General features: G+C 53.2%; 1 protein-coding gene across 1 annotated transcript; it reads right to left on the bottom strand.

The window, feature by feature from the left end:
• Positions 1–381: 381 nt before the first annotated feature.
• SNRPD2 (small nuclear ribonucleoprotein D2 polypeptide) lies at positions 382–4,877 on the bottom strand. Its single transcript, XM_077840575.1, has 3 exons — positions 4,606–4,877; positions 2,352–2,531; positions 382–1,829 (listed from the first exon to the last, which is right to left on the bottom strand). Coding segments are annotated over exons 1-3 (357 nt in total). The 5' UTR covers positions 4,608–4,877; the 3' UTR covers positions 382–1,654.
• Positions 4,878–15,192: the final 10,315 nt, after the last annotated feature.

Below are 15,192 nucleotides of genomic sequence, written 5' to 3'. Positions count from 1 at the left end.
CTCTGGGGAGGGGAGGAGCCAGAGCTGCAGAGAAGAATGTAGCTCCCCGGGCTCCTTCTGATTCACAACCCACAGAAGCCAAACAGCTTGTTACCCGCAACGGGAAGATGGGAACCAAAGTTTAAAGCATGTGGGTCCCATCCCTGCCCCATCCAACCGCCCCTTTCTGGAGGGGAAGCAGAGGAGTGTGGGTCTAACTCTGGAACACGCCTTCGGCCTCCCAGACTATTTACAGCCAGCAGCGGCCATCCTTTGCCCCAGCCTGGCTCTCATGACACGGTGCCTGCCAGCAGCCTGGCCCCCACATGGAACTTGCCAGCAAGATTCACCCCATGGCACCGGCCACGCTACCTCCCCACCCCGAAGCAGGCAAGAGCCAGCTGAAATCAAACTGGTTTATTACAAAAGTTCCTGATGCTGCAAGGAGAGGAGCTGCCCTGGAGGCTGGAGCTACAACATACAAGACCCCGCTCCTGAAACTGTCCCATGGATGCCAGGAACCCGGGACACAAGGATCCACTAGCTCGGATGCCGCTGGAGGATCAGGGCCAGGGGAGCTGTCGACACCAGGGATTTCTGTACTGACGAGCTGTGGGAGTGTACCAGGCATGACTTATCCCCAGCCCAGAGGCTACTTGGTCCCTGTCCCGCTTTACAGCTGAGTAGTAAGGAACGACCCTTCGCACCTCAGCTAGTGCTGCTAAGCCAAGGCTGACGCCACCGTGAAGCTGTCTACACTAGGAGCTGAGCGGTGTTTCAAATCCCATTCGCGAACTCGTCTTCCCTGGCGCCTCGCTCAGCTGGAAAGCGGGACCCGAACTCACGTACAACTGCTGCTGGTCTGGCTGGCGTCTGGGGAAGCGGAGGTTCAAGAGGGGCAGCAGTCACGCGCTCCTGGTGCCTCTCTGTGGGGTGTTTGCGGCAGGGTAGCTATGCAGTGCGGAAATTCCCAGGGTAGTCGGCCCCCACCCAAATCAGACAACTACAGCAGACAGCTCCCCTTCAAAAGACACCTTTGAAGAGCTGTTCAGAGACAATTCTGCTGAGAGGTCCCCCCTTCTGTTAGATTCCCAGTGCTTCTCTTTGTACCCAGCTCCCTTAGGAAACCTCAGCGCTCCCCACTCCTGGCAAGCAAGCCACAGAGCAGGCCCGTCGGGAGGCCTAAGAGCTTAAGAGCCTCTCACCTCGATGTAGCCTCCCCCAGGGCCAGCTGAGTCTGCAGCACCCAGCGGCAAGGCTGTGAGTGGGCACAGAGATCCTGGGTAAATCCAGAGCAGCGGCGCCGGGACACTGGCTCCCTTCAGCTTTGGGCAGGTGGGTGAGGGGCGTGGGGGGACACCAGCCTGGGACGGGCTTACAGCAGCTGGGGTCTCCTGACTGGTTCTGCTCCCAGAAACCCCCTTCCAATCAAATGGGAACGTGGGAGCTGGAGGTAGCAACAGGGAGGGCGGGGGGAGCTGTGCTCAGCCCTCGGCGCTCTGAGGACTAATAACAGGTGGCACCTGGGGAGAGCTCAGCAGAGTTGTTTCTGAACAGGATGGTTTTCACAAGTGATGCAGCCAGCAGGCTTCATCCAGAGGGGCTTGAGGCAGGTTCCCCACTCAGCCTGGCTCTGGGTCATGCCAGGGCGAGGCTGGGACCTTGGGACAGTTCTCTATTTGCCGGCAATGAGGGGGTTCCTCAGCACCACAATGACGGAGTCCCCCCGCAGGAACATCTTGGAGATGTAGCGATCCTTGTTGACGGGCTTCGATTTCTTTTTGCCCTTGCCGCTCTTGGGCACCTCCGTCCACATCTCCTTGACGTTCTCCAGCACCATGTTACAGTGCCTGGAGGGAGAGAGCGGGGGATCAGGGACACAGCAGTGGAGCTGGGAGGAACCACTGACAACCTAGACCCCATGGCCAGAGAGGAAGCTGCTCACTGCAGCCTGACCTGGCATCCCCTCTGCTAAGCCTGTTGCGCTGAGCTCATTCCTGCTGGAATCAACTACTTAGTGCAGCAGTCAGGTTCTAGCAAGGATGTGGTGGGGGAGAAACTGTAGCTCGCTCCATGCTCCCTCCTAGACCTGGAAATACATCCCAGCAGTCCTGCCACTCAGTGCCCCCGCCATGCCACTAACCACTAGGCCACCCTCCCACAGCAGGGTATAGAACCCAGCAACGCCGGCTCCCAGCCCCCCTGCTCTGACCTCTGGACAGCATCCCACCTGCTCTGTACTGCACAACGGGCGGGGGACCCTTCTGCTCTTGCTGGGGAACGGGACAGACATAAACCGCAGCCCCCTGGGGGCAGGCTGGGAAGGAAGGGCCCCAGAGGTATTTTAAATGTATGGGGGGAGGAAACCGCACCTGTCAAAGGCCTTGACACGTCCCAGCAGCTTCTTGTTGTTGCGACAGTTGATCAGCACCTGGGTGTTGTTCTTGACTGACTGGGTGAGGACGGACAGGGGCCCCGTGTTGAACTCCTCCTCCTCCCGCTTCTGCAGCTCCTCAGGGGTCATCTCGCTCTTGGGCTTGTTTAAGAGGCTCCTGCAGGCGCAGAAGGGGAAGACACGGCATTCATGGAGCCTCTGCCACACCCTTCTGCTCCTGCCGCCTCATCTGGGGTGTCCTGGCAGGGCGAAGGGCCCATCTCTCGGACTGCCTTGTCCCTGACAGCCCACGACGACATGGCACTACCAGCTAGGGGGTTCAGGCCTCGCTTCCCCATAACCCACCTCTAGGTACTTCTACACAGCAGTCGTGGTGTGATTCCCAGCTCGCCTGGATGTACATGCGATAGGGTCTGCTTGAGCTAGTGTGTCTGTGGTGGATCGGGCTAGCTGTCCCAGTATCTGCCTAGGGTCTCCGACAGGCTTGTTCTTGGTGCAGCTAGGCATTTCGAGCTGAGCTAGCATGTGTACGGCTAGACAAGTGGGAATCACACCTCCCAGCTACAGTGGAGAGGTATGCTAAGGCTCGCTCTATATGCTGTAAAGCTGCCCGGCCAGAATGTGTCAATTTAGATGAAATTTCATTTAGAGCAAAATGTACCAAAGTGTTTCCATCAGACCCAGCACTCTATTTCAACCTGCCCGGAACGTTTGGAGTTTTCCTTTCAAAACCCGTGTTATAAATGATACAAACCAAACAAAGTCCTAGTAAAATGCCTCGATTTCACTCCACCTGAAATTTCAGAAGTTCAGTTTTGCTGCAGCTGGGAATTGGAACATTTCAAAGTGTCAATACTTCCCGCAGAACAGAGATTCCTAGACTGGATCAGCTCTACCGCCGCCCTGGGATCTGCCCTGCGAGTGCCACACTGCCCTTCGGCCGGGACCCCTCAACTGTCTCAGCGAGAGCGGGTGGCATGTGTTTCTGCCTAAATGGGGGAGGGGGAGAGAGGCTCTAGCCCCCTTCCCCACGCTTTCTCATCTTCCAGTCAGGAGTGATGTTAATCAAACCTCCCCTTTGTTACCCCAACTCTCCCTTCCCAGGATCTCCAGCAACATCTCTTCTGAGGGCAGGGCAGGGAATCTGCCATCCCACCCCAGAGCCTGGGCAGGGAGACCTCTGGGCCAATGCCCCCCTATGGAGGGGAGATGAACACGCGATCAGGGAACCTTCCCCGACCCTGATCCCCAGGACAAGGTGGAGGCGGCTTCCCCCATCACTACCATCAGACAAGTGGGAGGATTAGGGCTCAGGGGGCCCAGGCGCTCAATCCCCTCGCCCTTCGGGTCCTGGGAGTGCTGGGGAATGGATGGCGTCTGCTCCGTTTCCCTCCATCTCCCCCCCCAGCCAGGCCCCCTCATCTCTACCCCTCTTACCCCCCCCGCCGCAGCTGCCACCTCACTTCCGCTGCCCCTTCCCACCAGCCTCTACCCCATTCCCCCCATCTACCCCCTCCCTTCCCCTGCCCCCAGCCCCTGCCCCACTCCCCCCAGCCCCTGCCCCCTCCCTTTCCCCAGCCTCTGCCCCCTCGCTTCCCCTGCCCCCAGCCTCTGCCCCACTCCCCCCAAGCCTCTGCCCCCTCCCTTCCCCTGCCCCCAGCCTCTGCCCCCTCCCTTCCCCTGCCCCCAGCCTCTGCCCCATTCCCCCAGCCTCTGCTCCCTCCCTTCCCTTGCCCCAGCCTCTGCCCCACTTCTCCCCAGCCTCTGCCCCCCCTTCCCCTGCCCCCAGCCTCTGCCCCACTTCCCCCCAGCCTCTGCCCCCCCTTCCCCTGCCCCACTTCCCCCCAGCCTCTCCCCCCTTCCCCTACCCCCAGCCTCTGCCCCACTCCCCCCCAGCCTCTCCCCCCTTCCCCTGCCCCCAGCCTCTGCCCCACTCCCCCCCAGCCTTTCCCCCCTTCCCCTGCCCCCAGCCTCTGCCCCACTCCCCCCAAGCCTCTGCCCCCTCCCTTCCCCTGCCCCAACCTCTGCCCCCAACCTCTGCCCCCTCCCTTCCCCTGCCCCCAACCTCTGCCCCATTCCCCCAGCCTCTGCTCCCTCCCTTCCCTTGCCCCAGCCTCTGCCCCCCCTTCCCCTGCCCCCAGCCTCTGCCCCACTCCCCCCAAGCCTCTGCCCCCTCCCTTCCCCTGCCCCCCACCTCTGCCCCACTCCCCCCGCTCCTCTGGCCTCCTCACATGACGCCGCCGCTCCCGCTCTCCCACACGCGCCGCCGAGAATCTCGCGCCGCTGCCGCTGCCGGGACTTTCCGCTTCCGGGTCACGGGTGCGAAAGGGGGACGGCGCGCGTTCGCACTTGCCCAGCCTGGCGTGGGGGGTGGGGAGCGGCGCCTCCGAGGCCGCACTTCCGGCTTCCGAGCGGCCGCGCGCCTCCCGCTACGAGGCGGCCGGAGGGTCCAGAGAGCGCGGAGCGCGAAGGGGGCGCTGCCCACCCTGGGGCTCCGTCCGGCTGCAAGCAGGGGAGGGCGGGGCCAGACTCAATCGGGGCGGGGCCAGATCCCCCAGGGGGCGGGGCCTCAACCCAAGGGGCGGAGTTTGCAGCTGGGACAAAGTGACCCAGGCTGGCCCCAGCAAGGGGGGGGTGAGGGGGCAGCCCCGGGACCCCGGCTGCCCCTGCAAAGCGACGGGGTCTGAGCCAGCTGGTACCGCGCCTGAGGGAGAGCCTGGGGGTCCCCCCGACACCCCGCCGGACACCCGGCCCAACGTGGGGAACCGGGGGGAGCGGGGTGGATCCTGGACGGCACGTATCACGACGCCGCTCTGTCGAGCCACGGCGCGGCCCCGTCCCCGCCAGGAGAGAGGAGCCCAGGCGAAGGTGCAGAGAAGGGCACCACAAGGGGTTAGGGGGCTGGAACGGCTGCCCTATGAGGAGAGATTAATGAGACGGGGCCTGTTGAGCTTGGAAAGGAGACGGCTAACGGGGGGGGGGGGGGGGACACATCGCGGAGGTCTGTACCGTCATGCCTGGGGTGGAGAACGTGACTCGGGAAGGGTTATTTACTCTTCGTAACACAAGAATTAGGGGGTCACCCAATGAAATTAATAGGCAGCAGGTTGAAACCAAACAGAAGGAAGTATTTCTTCACACAACGCACAGTCAACCTGTGGAACTCCTTGCCAGGGGATGCGGTGAAGGCCAAAAGTATAACAGGGTTCAAAAAAGAACTCAGTAAGTTCCTGGAGGACAGGTCCATCGATGGCTATTAGTCAGGATGCTCAGGGACACAACCCTATGCTCTGGGTGTCCCTAAAACTCTGACTGCCAGAAGCTGGGAGTGGACGACAGGGGATGGATCACTTGGTAATTGCCCTGCTCTGGTCATTAACTCTGAAGCATCTGGCACCGGCCACTGAGGGAAGACAAAAAGAAAAGGAGTACTTGTGGCACCTTAGAGACTAACCAATTTATCTGAGCATGAGCTTTCGTGAGCTACTCATGCTCAAATAAATTGGTTAGTCTCTACGGTGCCACAAGTACTCCTTTTCTTTTTGCGAATACAGACTAACACAGCTGTTACTCTGAAACCTGAGGGAAGACAGGATACTGGACTAGAGGGACCTTTGGTCTGACCTAATATGGCCATTCTCATGTTCTTATGTAACCAGTGATTTGAAAATAAATTAAACTGGGAAATTGAGTAGCCAGTGTCAGGCGATGGGTACCACGGGAGACGATTTGAAGGGACTGGGTCGCACCTAGTGCTAACCTGCAAGGCAAAGCCAGGGCTGGCCTAGGGGAAGGCTGAATAGCAGGCTATGTTGATGCAAACCATGTGGCTACCTTGTGCAGGATCAGGACCTGGTTAAGCCATGTGGATCCCATGCAGGATCAGGGGAAGGATCAGGCCCCAGTGGTCTAACTCCATAGCCCTGCAGTGGACAGATAGTCCAGCCCCATAGCCTTGCAGTGGGCATATAGCCTGGGGATGGGGGACAGGATCAGGCCCTAGCAGCCCAGCTCCATAGATCTGGGATTGGGGAGGTTGTCCTCATGTTTTCTCTCTCCTCCTATGGGATCCCCTGTCCCATTTTGGTGTGTAGGGGGGCAAGGACATGGGGTCTCCCTGGCCTGGCAGATCTGGGACCTTCATGGAACACATTTAAGCTCCTAAATGTCAACAGGCAACTCTGCAGGCAGCTGCCCGGGTCTATGTTTAATCAACAGCGGCCTCCGGTTACAGCCAGCTGCCTGCCCGTCTCGCCTGGCCATCCAGCTCCCTGTGCACCCCAAGCGGCTACAGGGTGGTTTGGATTGGTGCCCTGGGCACTGGGCGGGTGCAGGGAGTGGGGCAGGCACCAGGGCCAAGTGTGCTTAGATTTCCCACTCGCTTCTCCCATCCTGCCACTGCCCACTTTGGACTCAGACAAGAGCCAGATAGATAGATAGGTAGATAGATTATTAGATTAGATAGATGGGGGTGTGTAAGGGGATAGGTAGATGGATAGATAGATAAATGGGTGTGTATGGAGATAGATTAGATTAGCTATTAACAAACCTAGTAAAACTCACTGTTAATGTCTGACTTCTCTTTCCAAGTTTCTCCTTTGTGAAAATGCCCCTTTTGTGACCCCAAAGCTGGTGACGAGCCACCTGATCCGGTGCTCGACCCTGCGAGGGTCTTGCGCCCTCGGTATCTGGCTGGGTCGGGCTCCATACGTCTCTTTTCTTGTTCTCAGTCAGCTGCTCACACGGCGAGGGGCCAGCCCCTCCAGTGTTGTCAATTTCCGGCACTGTGCCCCAGCCGCTGGATTGGCAGCGATTTGCATCAGCAGAGAATTGGGCCCCAAGAGGGTTCAGGCCTGAGGAGAGCTCTCTGCCAGCTGCCCTCTGAGTTTGTCTGTCCCTCCGTACGTGAGAAGTCCAGAGTCCGTATTCTGCTGCTCTCCTTTCTTCCCTGTGTCAGGATCCTGAACTCGATCATTTCATGGTCACTGCCTCCCAGGTTCCCATCCACTTTTGCTTCCCCTACTAATTCTTCCCGGTTTGTGAGCAGTAGGTCAAGAAGAGCTCTGCCCCTACTTGGTTCTTCCAGCACTTGCACCAGGAAATTGTCCCCTACACTTTCCGAAAACTTCCTGGATTGTCTGTGCACCTCTGTATTGCTCTCCCAGCAGATATCAGGGTGATTGAAGTTTCCCATGAGAACCAGGGCCTGCGATCTAGTAACTTCTGTGAGTTGCCGGAAGAAAGCCTCGTCCACCTCATCCCCTTGGTCTGGTGGTCTATAACAGACTCCCACCATGACATCACCCTTGTTGCTCACACTTCTAAACTTAATCCAGAGACACTCAGGTTTTTCTGCAGTTTCGTACCGGAGCTCTGAGCAGTCATACTGCTCCCTTACATACAGTGCAACTCCCCCACCTTTTCTGCCCTGCCTGTCCTTCCTGAACAGTTTATAACCATCCATGACAGTACTCCAGTCATGTGAGTTATCCCACCAAGTCTCTGTTATTCCAATCACATCATAATTCCTTGACTGTGCCAGGACCTCCAGTTCTCCCTGCTTGTTTCCCAGGCTTCTTGCATTTGTGTATAGGCACTTGAGATAACTTGCTGTTTGTCCTGCTTTCTTAGTATGAGGAAGGATCCCTCCCCTTTCGCGCTCTCCTGCTGGTGCTTCCTCCCGGTATCCCACGTCCCCACTTACCTCAGGGCTTTGGTCTCCTTCCCCCAGTGAACCTAGTTTAAAGCCCTCCTCACTAGGTTAGCCAGCCTGCTTGTGAAGATACTCTTCCCTCTCTTCATTAGGTGGAGCCCGTCTCTACCTAGTACTCCTCCTTCTTGGAACACCATCCCATGGTCAAAGAATCCAAAGCCTTCTCTCCGACACCACCTGCGTTGCCATTCGTTGACTTCCACGATTCAACGGTTTCTACCCAGGCCTTTTCCTTCCACGGGGAAGATGGACGAGAACATCACTTGCACCTCAAACTCCTTTATCCTTCTTCCCAGAGCCACGTAGTCCGCAGTGATCCGCTCAAGGTCATTCTTGGCAGTATCATTGGTGCCCACGTGGAGAAGCAGGAAGGGGTAGTGATCTGAGAGCTTGATGAGTCTCGGCAGTCTCTCCGTCACATCGTGAATCCTAGCTCCTGGCAAGCAGCAGACTTCTCGGTTTTCCCGGTCGGGGCAGCAGACAGATGACTCAGTCCCCCTGAGGAGAGAGTCCCCAACCACCACCACCCACCTCCTTCTCTTGGGAGCAGTGGTCGTGGAACCCCCATCCCTAGGACAGTGCATCTCATGTCTTCCAATCGGCGGAGTCTCCTTCTGCTCCCTTCCCTCAGACGTATCATCTGGTCCACTCTCCGCCTTAGTACCTGTGGAGAGAACATGAAAACGGTTGCTTACCTGTATCTGCGTTGCTGGTACATGGATGCTCCCCTTTCTTCTTCTGGAGGTCACATGCTGCCAGAGTATGGCTGAAGATTAGGCACGAGCCCTGGCCAGATGGAGGGAGGAAGAGGAGGAGTTCAGGATCAGGAAGCAGGGATATGGATTGAGTCTGGGTCCCCCTTTGTTTTTAGTTGAGAACCCTGGGGACGCCCCATTGTCACCCCCCTAGGGGAGGGAGGGGCCCAATCTCCATGGCCCATGGCCTCTCTGCCTTGACTGCCAGTGAGGGGACCAGTTAGCCCCAGTTAGAGCTGGTGGCTGTTTTTTCTGACATGGCCAGCTGGAACTGGGCTGGGACCACCAAACTCATCATGCCCAGGGGACGCCCGGCGAGAGAGGCAGATTTTCGCTCTGAAATCCACATGTGGCCTCAGATTGTCTAGAAAATTGCAGTGTGTCACGGGGGCCCCTGGGGAAGGCGATTGGTCCAAATTTGAGGTCACTTGAGCAAAGGGTTCCCGAGATACAGCCCCCCCCGCTTAAAAAAAAACCCCACAACAGCAAAATTGTACAGTTCTCATAATGTTATTTTGCCTGGGGCTGAAACCCTGCCTTGGATCCTCCCCTAACTCATCTCAGCCAGTGGGCTTGATCTCAGTGTCTCGCACCCATGGCCCTTTTGGGGAAGCCATACCGAAAAAATTAGGGCAAACGTTGGGGCTCACCCTGTGGCTGGAGTCTGAGCTACATGGGTGGGGGCAGTGGGCTTGGGTCTTTGCTGGGCCAGGTTTGCACAGATTTAAGTTTAACCCCTTCACAGCCTGAAACGTCACGTGGCCCGACTGGGCCACATTAGCCCTCTGTTAATAAAGGTCTTGGGTACTTAATACAGTCTCTGTCCCATTTCCCAGTACTCCTCCTCTTCTTGGGCTCGTCCCTGCCCTCTGAATAAACAGAATGGATTCTTTACAACTTGCAGCCGGGGTGGGAGTGGGGGGAGGAATACAATCTGTAGGCGAGATTCCTGGCTTTCTTCTCCCTGGAACCGTGCCCCCTCCTGGCCCCACTTGCACATTTATAATGGGTTATGTATACACGGTTAATAGCTAATAATAAAATAACAGCAGTTGTGAAAATCCCTCCAGTCCCTTTGTTACATGCACCTGGCAACAGGCCTGTTTGCTGAAGGCAAGAAGAGGTCAGCAAGGTGAACAGCTGCTGTGCCCCACCCCAGAGGTGGCTGCCTCTCAATGTAGGGTGAGCGATCCCTGTATAAATAGTTGCCACGCCCCACCCCAGAGATGGCTGTATCTCAGCACTGGGTAAGGGATCCTTGCATAAACTGCCATGCCGTGCCCAGATGTGGCTGCATCTCGGCACCGGGTGAGTGATCCCTGTCTAAACAGTTGACACATCCCGTCACAGAGGCAGCTGCATCTCAGCCCTGGGTGAGTGATCCCTGTATGAACAGCTGTCGTGTCCACCCCAGATGTGGCTGCATCTCAGCGATTCCCACAGGCACGGTGTGTCAAGTGCTTTGGAGTTAAACGCGCTGGTGAAACGTGAGAAATTATTATTTATTAACAAGCTCAGGATCTCACTTTGACAGGTCCCACCCGGCCTGTCATTCCATTCACAGCTCTGGCAGACAGCTCACATGCCAACCCTGCGGCTCAGGTTCCCGTCTCCTGGTGGGACCGGATATCAGAGACTCTTAAAGAGGCTGCAAAGAGCAATTAATCTTGGTAAATGGGGAGCAGCCCCCCAGGGGATCATTGTTAACAAATGATTTGTCAGGTTGGTCCCGGACTGCTCAGATACTGTGAAAGGATCAAGGATAATAAATAACAATAAAAAATCACCGCTCCTAAACCAAATCAGGAGCTCTGGTTTGTATTCAGGTTAAAGATGGGTTTATTCCCACATAGGGTGGAGGGCGCTAAGAATTAGATCCTGACCCAAGGGGAGAGGCCCTGTGTCCTATTCCCGTCCCCCTGCGCCAGCCAGTCCCCCCACGCTGGGGCCAGATTGCAACCCAGCAAATAATAGCTGGGGACAAAATTTGTAAAAATAAAAACCAAAAGGCCAGAGTCCGAGATGGTGGAAATCAGCACAATCCCATTCACTCCAATGGAGCAACACCAGTTTTCATCAACTGGGGATCTATTGATTTCAACTGAGCTGGGTTTATTTAAACCCGCTTGGGATCTGGCCCACACGGCCGCCAACTGAGTGATGGCTGATTTACCCCAGCTGGGGACGCTGCTGTGTGTTTAGAACCTGACCCAAGAAAGAGATTTCTTTTAAAAACATTTTCACCGTACGATGGTTTTCCATCGACCGCGGCCGTGGCTCTGATTGCAAGAAGAAAACGAAGCGGAAAGGTTTTCTCCGGTTTTATTGCGGTAAACGTTCACAAAAGGGACTTTAGTATTCAGGGGACACTGCAAAACATTTCCAGAAAGTGCGTACGCCTGTGGTTGAAATCTTAAAAATATATATTTTAAAACACCACGTCAAACTCAACACCAAGAATACAGGAGCCACAAGGCTTTTTTTTTCTTTCTTTCTTCTTTTTTGCCCTGTAACACTGAGAGCAAAAATGTATAGTTTTAAAAGGATGCCACCACTGTATTAAAAAAATCATGCTTTTTTCCTCCCTTTTCAGAGCAGGTTTAGCTACTAATGTCACAAACGAGAGCCAAGATCTCTGACTGATTAGAGAAGGGGGGGGGAAATATCCTGTTTTCCAGTTTGTTTGCTTCACGCCTTGTCTGTCTTGTCAATTCACGCCCGTACCTTGCATAGCTAGTCAGTGTCACCCATTTGCGTCTTGTACAGCAACAAAACATAAAACCAAACCCAAACCGGGAAAATGTTATTTTAAACCTGCAAAAATGGGCAAGGGGCAGAAATAGGACCTGGAATGACATTTAAGTCATTGCCTGAGAATGATCAGCAGCTGGGGGAAAAAAAACCCCTCTGCTATGAGGACAGTTAAAAAAGATCGCAAAAAGAAAAGGAGGACTTGTGAGACCTTAGAGACTAACAAATTTATTTGAGCATAAGCTTACGTGAGCTACAGCTCACTTCATCGGATGCATTCAGTGGATTGTGATTGTTACCTTAGAAAGGAGACAAGTGAGAAGGGATATAATAAGCCTTTAAGATAATGAAAGGTCTCGGAAAGGGAGATCTGGAGCTTCTGTTCTCCCTGTCTTACAGCAACACAAGAAGGGGGACATTCCACTTAATTGAAAGGTTGAAAATTCGAATCAGAGCAAAGGAAAGATTTGCGCACATACCGTGTGATTGGCCTGGGGAACTCACGGTCACTAGAAGTTGCGGAAGCCAAACGTTTTGAAAGATTCACAGAGAGACTGGACGTTTCCCTGAGAGACCCAGCGTTAGAACAGTCAGCACTAAGAAAGGAGATAAAACCTCCTGCTTCAGGGTTTTAAGCCAATCTCTAACCATTAGAGATCAGGAGGAGACCTTCATCCCAGGCAGATTATTCCACGTCTGCTGCTGCAGGGTGCTTATGCCGTCTTCTGAAGCAGCTGCTGTGGGAGAGGTGATATCGGGCTAGATGGGCCCTGGCTCTGATCCTGTCTGGCACTCCCGACCTTTCTGTGTCTGAAACTGACCAGATTCCCAAGCTCATGGTTTTCCCTTTAAACCGCCTGGATTGCCCTGCGGGACCCCTGGAAAGGGGAAGTCATGAACACATCTTGCAATTGCAGAGGGAGGAGAATCATGAGTTTTAAAAGATTTCACCTTGTGAGCAAAGTGTTTGGAGCCCCCGTCCTGCGACTGGACCCCTGGGCCCAAGGGGTTCCACGCGGGGGCAGGGACCCTCCTGCACAGAGCTTGCTCTATGATTGGGGCCCTAAGGGGCCGCACGTTGTGCTGGTTATGGCTTTGCAGGATAGATCTTGCTCCGCTAACAGCAATGGGAAAGCTCCCACAGATCTCAGTGGCACAGGATTGGGCCCATAGTCCTTATTCGTGTCATTGATTTCAGTGGGAGAGGGACCGGCCCCAAATATGGGGGGGTAACAACATTTATTAAATTTAAAAACAAAAACCTCCCCCAATACACCCAGTTCTGCCGCTTGAACAAGAGTTTAAATGGGCCAGGTTGTGTGAATGGCTGTCGCTTCATCGCCTCTGAGGGAGGAGGGTGATTTGCACCATCTGGGGATCTGTCCCTACAGATACAACACTATTCTCACAGAGCTCAATGGCAGTCTGGAGTCAATGGGGAAAGCAAGATTGGACCCTATATTATGATCTTATGCTGGTAGGACACTAAGATGACACATTTTTCGAACCTCCCAGGTAAGAAACAACAATCTGATCTTCCCCTGAGAAATTATTCTCCAGATTTTCTTCGGTGCATTCTCAAGAACAGAACCTTAGCATTTAAAAACAATGCACGACTCAAGCCCTGATCTTCCAATGCTTAAAGGAACGGGGCTTTACATTATATATTTAAAATAAAAACAACCCTGAAGTTTAATGGATTTGAACTTTTCCAGATCTGTCTGGATTCTGCCTCCAAATCTCCCTTCTAACAAGAAAGGGCTTTGATGTTGTTATTTTGCAAAGCACTTTTCTAAGTCTGGAGCAAAACGTTAAGCGACCGTTACAAAATATGTACAATTTCTTTCCCTCTGTGACACACAGATTTTGGATGCACTGCAGAAAAAAATAACAAAATGCTTTTTTTGCTCCGCGGGGACGGTATTTTGGTTGAGGAAAAAGTCTCTTTTTAAACAAAAAATACAACATTTTGGTTTAGGTTTTCAACGTCAGCAAAATCAAGAGGCAGAGAAGGCTCGATCCTGAAAACAAACTATGCATGTGAGGAACTCTCTTAAACTCCATGAGCCTCTTCATGGTAACAAATTTACTCACACAAGTAAGATTTTAGCAGGAGAGGTCGCTTGTCCTTTCCATTAATCTCAATCTAGTTTCTTTTACAAATCGTTAAAACCTTTTAAAGTCTCTGGCCCAGATTCGCAGCTGTTTTAGATAGGCCCAGTTCCTTCAGTGGCCCTACACTGATTTACACTAGCTGGGAGTCTGGCCCTTTTGTTATTTGTTTTAAACAATAAACACATTTCCTGAAAGTTGGGAAAAAATGTGTTTGAGTAAAAAAATCTTTTTGTTTAAAGTGAATCGCATTAGCTATTTGACAGGTGTCAGAGTAGCAGCCGTGTTAGTCTGTATCTGCAAAAAGAACAGGAGGACTTGTGGCACCTGAGAGACTAACAGATTTATTTGAGCATAAACTTTCGTGAGCTACAGCTCCCTTCATCGGATGCATAGCTATTTGGTTCGATTTAGATTCTCATGCCATTTTGATCCATTGCTTCGCCTTCTTTGTTTGAAGAATCAATTTTATATTCTTTAACGATTACAAATAAGCCCAAAAACCCTCAACAGCCAACTGGTTCAAAACGAGCCTGCCTTGTTAATTTCACAAAGCTTCCGACTCCTTGTCACTAAGATCCCCCCCGAAACGTGGTCATTTCTCCAAAGAAGAATGCTCATCTCGGACTTGATTCTGCTCTCAGCCGCAAACCGCCCACTGCTTTAAATGCCGGATTAATCCCTTCACTGAAGAAGAGGAGGGATATGTAAAAGCAGCGGGACTGATTCCCTGGTTACTCACAAATCAGGACTCCCTGTGTGGGCGATGGAGTCACACTAGCACCAACGAGATGAGAATCTAGTTTTATTAGATAGATAGTCTGCATAGATGTGATCGCTTTAAACAACCATGTCACCAGACAGGAATAAGGCTGATCATGAATATGTAATAATAATTCAGGTGATAATTAAAGAATATTAATAATAAATAATGTGATTGTTCATAAATAGTAATAATTTAGGAGAGTGATCCGGAAAGTATTAAACTGTCCAAACTCCCCTTGAGAAATGAAGCAAAATTGACTTTTTGAATCCTGCAGCGGTAACTCGATTTCACTGAGTTCAATGGGACACACAGAGACATTCTCATGTGCGTTAAGTGTCTGCAAGACTGGGGCTTTCTGTGGTTTTCTCTTTAATACTGAACACTTTTAAATAAATACTTTTACCAAAAGTGTCCTCAGAAAAGTGCATGCATATCCCCCCCCGCCACTCCCCTCCGCAAAAAACCCCCACCACAACCTCAGGATTTCATCTTAAAACAAAATCCAATAATGCGAAGAATTGTATTCCCTTTAAACAATACCACGGTCATTATTTCTGCAGCCCTTAGATATGAAACAGACAAGATGATACAAGGCCAGATGCCCACCTCTGGTAAACTGGCATCACTTCACTGAAGTCTGATTTGCACCAGGCTCAGGAATCTGGCTCCGAGGCAGTCTGGCTTTGTTTGGAAAATTCAAAGCGTAATATAGAAATGAAAG

This window comes from Eretmochelys imbricata, chromosome 23 (genome assembly GCF_965152235.1).
Source record: "Eretmochelys imbricata isolate rEreImb1 chromosome 23, rEreImb1.hap1, whole genome shotgun sequence".
Classification (NCBI taxonomy): Eukaryota; Metazoa; Chordata; order Testudines; family Cheloniidae; genus Eretmochelys; species Eretmochelys imbricata.
The sequence above is the reverse complement of the archived record's forward strand: the minus strand, read 5'-3'. Positions and strand labels throughout refer to the sequence as shown.

Excerpts from the sequence above, each read along its gene's own strand:
- SNRPD2 (XM_077840575.1), bottom strand. Across the intron at positions 1,830-2,351 it reads CGTGTCAAGGCCTTTGACAG|GCACTGTAACATGGTGCTGG; the intron begins GTGCGGTTTCCT and ends CTCTCCCTCCAG.